Source organism: Neophocaena asiaeorientalis, unplaced genomic scaffold (genome assembly GCF_003031525.2).
Source record: "Neophocaena asiaeorientalis asiaeorientalis breed wild unplaced genomic scaffold, Neophocaena_asiaeorientalis_V1.1 scaffold629, whole genome shotgun sequence".
NCBI classification, from domain to species: domain Eukaryota; kingdom Metazoa; phylum Chordata; class Mammalia; order Artiodactyla; family Phocoenidae; genus Neophocaena; species Neophocaena asiaeorientalis.
The window spans coordinates 4,473,482-4,482,038 of NW_020175468.1; the positions used below are offsets into that span (position 1 = coordinate 4,473,482).

General features: G+C 60.0%; 1 protein-coding gene across 1 annotated transcript; it reads left to right on the forward strand.

Moving 5' to 3' along the window:
• The first annotated feature begins 6 nt into the window (after positions 1 to 6).
• On the forward strand, positions 7 to 2,249 carry IRF2BP1 (interferon regulatory factor 2 binding protein 1). The gene has a single exon (XM_024768801.1). The coding sequence runs from the start codon at positions 71 to 73 to the stop codon at positions 1,823 to 1,825; it is 1,755 nt and encodes a 584-aa protein (XP_024624569.1). The 5' UTR covers positions 7 to 70; the 3' UTR covers positions 1,826 to 2,249.
• The last annotated feature ends 6,308 nt before the right edge of the window (positions 2,250 to 8,557 follow it).

Below are 8,557 nucleotides of genomic sequence, written 5' to 3' on the forward strand. Positions count from 1 at the left end.
CGTTGGCGGCGCGGATCGAACGTCGGCGGCGGGTGGAACGCGGGGGCTCGGAGGCGCGCGTGCGGGGGCTATGGCGTCCGTGCAGGCTTCCCGCCGCCAGTGGTGCTACCTGTGCGACCTGCCCAAGATGCCGTGGGCCATGGTGTGGGACTTCAGTGAGGCCGTGTGCCGCGGTTGCGTGAACTTCGAGGGCGCGGATCGCATCGAGCTGCTCATCGATGCCGCCCGGCAGCTCAAGCGAAGCCACGTGCTCCCCGAGGGCCGCTCGCCGGGCCCCCCGGCCCTCAAGCACCCGGCCACTAAGGACCTGGCAGCCGCCGCTGCACAGGGGCCTCAGTTGCCGCCTCCACAGGCCCAGCCCCAGCCGTCGGGGACAGGCGGCGCTGTCTCAGGCCAGGACCGCTATGACAGGGCCACATCGTCGGGCCGCCTCCCCTTGCCCTCGCCCGCCCTGGAGTACACCCTGGGGTCCCGCCTGGCCAATGGACTGGGCCGCGAGGAGGCTGTGGCGGAGGGGGCGCGAAGGGCCCTGCTTGGCTCCATGCCCGGCTTGGTGCCCCCCGGGCTGCTGGCAGCTGCGGTGTCTGGCCTGGGAAGCCGAGGTCTGACGCTGGCACCCGGCTTGAGTCCTGCCCGTCCAGCCTTCGGCTCCGATTTCGAGAAGGAGAAGCAGCAGAGGAATGCGGACTGTCTGGCAGAACTGAACGAGGCCATGAGGGGCCGGGCAGAGGAATGGCATGGGCGCCCCAAAGCCGTGCGGGAACAGCTGCTGGCGCTGTCTGCCTGCGCCCCTTTCAATGTCCGCTTCAAGAAGGATCACGGGCTGGTGGGACGGGTGTTCGCCTTCGATGCTACTGCCCGCCCGCCAGGCTACGAGTTCGAGCTGAAGCTCTTCACCGAATACCCCTGCGGTTCTGGCAACGTGTATGCTGGAGTCCTGGCCGTGGCTCGCCAGATGTTTCATGATGCTCTGCGGGAGCCGGGCAAGGCACTGGCCTCATCAGGCTTCAAGTACCTCGAGTATGAACGCCGACACGGCTCAGGGGAGTGGCGCCAGCTGGGGGAGCTGCTAACCGACGGTGTCCGCACCTTCCGCGAGCCAGCTCCCGCCGAGGCCCTGCCCCAGCAGTATCCAGAGCCAGCCCCTGCAGCTCTTTGTGGCCCACCCCCACGAGCCCCATCCCGGAATCTGGCCCCCACGCCGCGCCGTCGCAAGGCGTCCCCTGAGCCCGAGGGCGAGGCATCTGGGAAGATGACCACGGAGGAGCAGCAGCAGCGGCACTGGGTGGCACCCGGTGGCCCGTTCTCCGCTGATACCCCTGCTGTGCCCTCGCCGATCGCCGCCCTGAAGAACGTGGCCGAGGCCCTTGGCCACTCCCCCAAGGACCCTGCAGGGGGTGGGGGCCCTGTGCGCGCAGGGGGCGCCAGCCCCGCAGCCTCCTCTGCGGCCCAGCCTCCAGCCCAGCATCGTCTGGTGGCCCGAAACGGTGAGGCAGAAGTTAGCCCCACAGCAGGGGCGGAAGCTGTTAGCGGGGGTGGTAGCGGCACTGGGGCGACCCCCGGGGCTCCCCTGTGCTGTACCCTGTGCCGGGAGCGGCTGGAAGACACCCACTTCGTCCAGTGCCCCTCAGTGCCCGGACACAAGTTTTGCTTTCCCTGCTCACGGGAGTTCATCAAGGCGCAGGGTCCTGCTGGGGAGGTGTACTGCCCCAGTGGAGACAAGTGCCCGCTAGTGGGCTCCTCTGTCCCCTGGGCCTTCATGCAAGGCGAGATCGCCACCATCCTTGCTGGAGACATCAAGGTTAAGAAAGAACGGGACCCCTAGGCCACCACTGCCACCAGTCTACTGCCCATCCGCCCCCACCTTGCCACCCACCGCCGCTGCGGATAAATTATTCCCACCCAGCCCAGTGCCTCCCCCGCCTGTGTACATACCCCCTTCCTTATCCCAGATGGGTCCCCTCCTTATCCCAGATGGGTCCCCTGGGGTAGATGCATTGAGGGTGGGGGGAGAAAACTTGTGGCTTCTGTCCGAGGGGGTGTTTGGGGTCCCTTGACCCCTCCGGTTTCCCTCTCCCCTCCTTGGCTTGGCTTTGCTGCTGCTTGTAGTTGGAGGAGAGGTGTCCCCGCCCCTCCTTGAGAAGGGACCTCCTGAAATCTCGCTCTTTATAAACGAAGCAAAAGCATTTTATTGCCCCCCTCCCCTATCCCCTCTCCCTCCTTCAATAAACCGAAAGATGGGTTTTTTCCTTCTTGGTCCCTTAGTTGCGTGAGATGCTGCGCCCCCTTTGGGACCGAACTGATCCTACAGGGGAGAGGACGTTGCCTGGTAGCCTCCAGGTGGCGCCCTTCACTCAGGTGGGCCCCCTGGCTGATTTTATAAACGCTGGCCAACTAGTCAAGCGTTCTAGCCATCAGCCCGTTTTCCAGATGACAGAACTAAGGCTCAGAGAGGGGATGGCTCTTGCGAGGGAGCCACAGCCAAGCTCGGGAACTAGCCTTCCCTTCTGGCCCATCCCCTGTATCTCCCCCAAAGGTGGAGGACTCAGTGCCACCGAGGGGGAGGGTCAAGGGGCATCCGGAGGCTTCCCAGAAGGGACGGGCCGCGAGTTCTTGCTAGGCACGGAGAGAATTAGGCCAGATTGCTAGAGGGACTGCCTGAGGAAAGAGGAAATTTACCTCATGAGGTACACTAACAGGTTCCCTGGGAACAAGGTGACTGCTTCCCGCCTCTGGTGGTGCCCTGAACTGCGCGCCCATCTCTGGAGACCAGCCTCAACGGCGGCCGCCCTAAGACACCGTGACTGGCCGGGTAAAAGGCCCTCCCCCCCGCGGTCGCCTCTGATGTGCGCGGCCTTGTCCCGCACCTGTCCCGGCGGGCTGATTATTAACCAGGACTTCCTGCTCGCTGGCGTCAGAGGGCGGGGCCTGAGCCGGCTGCGGCAAAGCAGGGGTTAAGGGGAGGCGGAGGCCCCAAGAGGCACCCCGCACCCCAGCGGCCTCCCCCGCGACCCTGAGGTGGAGATTTCGTGAAGGGGGCAAAGCCGGGCGCAAAGGCCAACGGATGGACGGAGAGATGGGGAATGACAGTGTGTCCTGCCACCGCACAGCCCTGTCACACGGCTGTGAGACCCTAGGTTGCCCCAGGTCTCAGGAACCCAGATGTTATATCACCTAAATCTGGAAGGCCTTAACGTCCTGACCCATCTTGGTTATCCAGGTGTCCCTCCCACACAACCCGCAGACCCCCATGTCCCAACTCCCAAATATTAGGGACTCTAGGGCTTGGTCCTCCACATCTGGAGGACCCTCAGTTCTCGGACTGAGGAGTCCCCTCCCCCAGCCACCAGGTCTCAGGTGTTCTGTCACCCCTGGCACTGCCAGCCTGGGCTCTGGGCAGGGCTGGGAAAACCACCCCTGATTAAATATACCAGGCGATAAGCCAGGAGCAAGGGAGACGCTGGATGGAGCTCCATGCCTGGGCACCCCTCCTGGGCAATCTTGTGGCCTCTCCTGACCCAGCTCTGCAGACCCAAGTACTGGGTAGCTCCCCCTCCCCCATCCTCAGAGCTAGAGGCCTCCAGACACGGGGGCGCTGTGCCCCAGTGGGGGCTAAAGAGCTGTGGAGGACACCTGGTCCTTTAAGAACAGCTGGTGGGTGGGTAGGGGCCAGGGGAGTCACCCCCCAGCCTGGCTGGTGTGTATTCTAGATAGAGGTTGGGTTAACTATTAACAGAGCAGGCGGCCTGAACTGTGTGGGTGTAGGGGCCTGGATCAGCCCCTCTTCATTCAGTGCCAGGCTGGGGCCAGAGTGGAGGGGTTCTGGATTGATCTGGGGGATCAGTGAGTAGGTGAAGAGGCTTCATGAAAGGAGAGGCAGAGACACAGAGAGAGACCCAGGGAAAGATGGAGACGACAGAGGTGGGGAGGGAGATGTAAAGAGACCAGTTCACTGAGAGAGAGAAAAGACAGAGACCCAGAGAGAGAAAAGGAGCTCGCCCGGAGATGAGGGAGATGAGATAGAAACAGAGACAAACGTTCAGAAAGGAAAATTAGAGAAATATCCAGATGGGTTAAGAGAGGCTGAGGTACACTGAGGAAATGCCAACCATAGAGACAGAAGGAGAGGGAAGAGAGACTGAGATGTGGAGAGAGGGAGGGAAGGCGGGAGGCTGTGAAATCAGGGAAAGGTACAGGTTTGAACTAGAGAGTTAAGACATCTTCAGACTCAAAAGTTCTATGAGACCGAGGGGGAGAACAGAGCTCTGTGAAGAAGGGCAGGGCTGGGTCTGTCTTAGTCACTTGGTCCCCATGACCAGACCTGGCTCACTGCTCACCCTCCAGTTCTCAGCTCAGCTGACCTCTCCTCCAGGAAGCCCTCCTTGACCCTCAGTCTGTGTCAGGTGCCATATCTGGGGCCCCACTCCCCTATCCCAGCCCTGAGCATTCCAAATCATTATTGTCTGGGGACTGGACTGTGAGCCCCATAAGGGCAGGGCCAAGGCTGTCTCAGTCACCACTGTGTCCCCAGCATTGCCCCGCACTGGCAAGTTTAAAGGATGGATAAATTAATGGACTCCTTTCTTTCAACAAATGTTTATTCAGCATCCACTGTGTGACAAGCCCTGCAGTAGGTGCTGTGGATACAGCAGGGAACAGAGTGCAGCCCCTGTTCTCATGGAGCTGACATTCAGGTGGGAGATACAGACCCATAAAATGTGACAGCCATGGCGGTAAATCCTAAGAAAAAATAAACCAGGGAAAGGAGACAGAGAATTATGGAGACTGGTATTTTAAAGAGGGAGGTAGGGGGAATTCCCTGGCGGTCCAGAGGTCAGCACTCCATGCTCTCACTGCCGGGGGAGTGGGTTCGATCCCTGGTCGGAAAACTAAGATCCCATGAGCCACGTGGCCCGGACCAAAAAAAAGAGGGAGGTAAAACTGAGATGAAGCTAAAAACTAAGGGAGGTAAGTGAGCGAGCCATGGGCAATCTAGGGAGATAGCAGCACATGCAAAGGCCCTGAGGTGGGAGCCAGCTTGGTTCATTCCAGAAGCAAGGTGACCAGTGCAGCTATGGCATGAGAGAGAGTCATAAGATTGAGGTCAGAAGGATAGTAGGGCAGGGAGCGTTGGGGGCCCTGTCTGCCGTGGTAAGGACAGTGGATTTAGTTTTAATGGGAACAAGTAGAGCGTTTCAAGCACTGAGGGAAGGGATGAAGCAAATGAGACAGAAAAAGCAAGGAATCAGCTGGGATGGACAGCATCCCGTTCCCCTCTGTGTCCAGGGCTCAACAGAGGGCCTAGCACAGATGCCCAATGACAGTGTGTGCACGAGTGAATAAGACCCAAATCGACAGAGAAAAGAGTCAGAACGACATTAGATGGATGGACAGACTCCCAGGGAGAAGCCAGGTAAGGATCCCGGGGACGCCCAGGGACAGCAGACACAGACAGACAGACAGCAGCTCAGCTGAGAAGTCCTATTCCTTCCAGAACCCTCCCCACCCGGAAACCTTCCCTGCAGCTGGAAAAATTCCCCAGGCCCCCCTGCCCGCCTTGCCCTGTGGCGTGCCCACTCACACCTCAGGCAGAGGAAGCTGGCAGGCCTCACAGGAACCTTTCTGTGAGGGGGGAGTAGAGGCGGGCGGGCAGGCGGCAGGGACGAAGCGAGAGGAGCGGCGGGCGGGCAGGCAGTGGGCAGCAGCTACACAAAGGCCCCAGTGTCTGCCCCTCCTGCCCCCGGTACAGATATAAATAATATGTACATATACCTTTAAATACACACACACACACACACACACACACACCAGTGGGCTGGGGTAGGAGGCTGGGGGCCACACCCTTCCCTAAGGACCCTGATATGGCAGAGGTCTGCTCCTGTGGGGCTTGGGGGCTCAGAGACCCACAGAGATAGTGACCAAGACTGAGAGGCTCGAGCTGAGAGGGACACAGGGACAGAAGGGCGAGAGAGAAACTTACAAAGTGCGAGAGACAAACAGAAAGAGACTGGCCGACTGCGACGCTGAGTTAGAAACCAAGACTGGCTCAAATGGAGACAGATCAGGAAAGCAGAGAAATCAAACTTCGCTGAGAAAAGACAGAAAAAGTCAGAGGTAGAGGGGCAGTGACAGAAGGAAGACACAGGTCATTCCCGAGAAAGGCAGAGCCACAGGGAAACCCAGCTGAGAGGAAGTAGGGACAGAAAGAAGCAGAGAGGCCAGCAGACATCCAGAGAGGGACAGAGAGAGAGAGAAGCCGGCAGGCAGGCAGGGCCAAGGCTGGGGGCTTGGGAAGGCTGGTGACCGTGGCGGGGGGAGGGTCAGGGCACGTCTCCAGTTTAGGGGCACCACCTGTGCAGCTCTGGTCCAGCCCAGTCCAGGGCAGGCTAAGGGGCAGGGAGTGGAGGTGAGGGAGGTGGCCCTTGGGTTCCGGATCTTGGTGTTTACCTGGGGCAGTCATTGCAAACAGGCGCCCAGCCTGGCCCATGGCAGAGTGAGGGTGGGATGGGCTGGGCCCCAGCTCTGGGCACCAGTGGGCCCGACACGCCCACCTGTGGCCTGGGTGGTGAGTAACACACAGGGTGACACCTGGGTAGATGGTGACACATAGGGGGACAGACACGGTGACACACAGGGACAGATATAGGCAGACCCAGAGTGTCTGAGACATAAACAGACACACAGAAGCCAGTGACAGAGACACACTGTAATAGACACAGTGACAGAGACCAGGACACAGTGATGGGCAAACATAGTGTTAGGCTTAGAGACACGGCAACAAAACACAAGGACAGAAGACACAGTGACGGACACAGAGAAGACAATGATAGAACAGTGACATACATGTATACCCAGTGACACAGCACTGCAACACCTACAGAAACCCAGTGAGAAGACACTGACACCGAGACGTACAGGCACACACAACACACACACGCTGAGCAGACAAGTCATGGAGTAACACAGAAGCCTGCAAACACCTTGACATTGACACAGACTCATAAACCTCCCTGGCTGCTGGCTTCTGGGGTGCCCCCTCGGCCTCCAGGAGCAGGGTGTGAGTGGCGGTGACCATGACGGAGGGCTTGGGACCCCAGGGCCCTGCTGTGTCGCTGTTGCCCCTCCTATGCTCTAGAATAGCGTCCTGGTTAAGGGCACTGGCTCTGAGCCTGGGTTCAAGTCCTAGCTCCCCACTCACTACCTGTGTGACCTTGGGCAAGTCACTTCATCATGCCTCAGTTTCCCCAATAATAAAATGGGTGGGGGGAAGGATTGGGTCTATCGATTCTATAAGGTGCTTACATAATGCCAGACACATGGTAAGCCCTAGTGGCTGTTATTATTATTATTATTATTTTCATCATCATCATCTCATGTCTTCTGCCCACAGGGGGGACCCTGCCTTGGCCTCTGTTTCCCCACTCACGGCCCCTCCCTTGGACTATGTCACCTAAAGCCCACAAGCCGTGCCCAGGTCCATCTGTCCCAGCCCAGGCTTCTCTGTGTCCCCATGGCTATCCCCCATCCCTGATCCCTAGCGTCCTCATGTCTGTCCATGCGTCCCATGTCTGACTGCGGTACTTTTCCATTGCTGGCCACCAGCCGGCTGTCCCTGGGGTAGGGGTCACACCTGCCCACGCCAGCCGAGCCGGTGGCCACCAGACACCCTGACGGATGGCCCCACCCTCCCCCCCAGGACCCTACAACAACACCCGCCCCTCCGGCCACCTGAGGTCCCCACTGGGGCGGCCTGAGGCCTGAGCCTGGGGACAGGAAGCCCCAGGCCTGGCTGCCCTGAAAGCCTCTTTCAGCCTGGGCCTCCTCCCGCTGCCACCGACTCCTCCTGCGGAATAATATTTGGGCTGTTGGCCGGGGGGGCGGGGGCCAGATCCGGAGGCCGCCTGGGAGAAGCCAGAAACCGCAGGGCTTCCTGCCTCGGGCCGGCATGACTCTGGGAGAGACCCCCAGGCCCGAGGGAGGGGGGTGGGCACCCAGGGAGACTGAGGGCCTTTCTCTCGACACCAGTTGTTTTTTCCAGGAACCAGGAGGAATTCCCCAGCCTGCCCAGGACAGCGAGGCTGGTGGGACGGCTGACTGGGAGCCAGCATGGCAGGGGGCGGAGGGGGGTGACACGCAGCCGGCAGGGCGGGCACGGTGACAGAAATAGAGGGCCTGGCCTGCGAGGTGGCAGGTAGAGGCGGAAACTCAGGGAGCTGGGAGAGAGAGACCGGAGGAGGAGGAGAGAGGCCAGAGAGCCTAAGGAGTGGGGGGAGGAGGACCCCAAGAGAGGAAGACCCGGAGCCCCCAAGGGAAGGAGGGAGCGATCCAGAGGCCTAGAGAGAGGGAGGACGGAGTCGAAGCCACGGAGAGGATGGAGAGAGAGAGCAAGGCAGAGAATACGAGACACAGAGGCACAGGGGATGAACAAGCATTTTCCCATAAACCAAGGGACAGACATAAAGGCATAGAGAGAGAGGTAGGGACATAGATGACACTAAGAAACAGAGAAAGATGGACACACAGGAACTGGGAGAAACATCTCTCCCCCGCCCCGCCC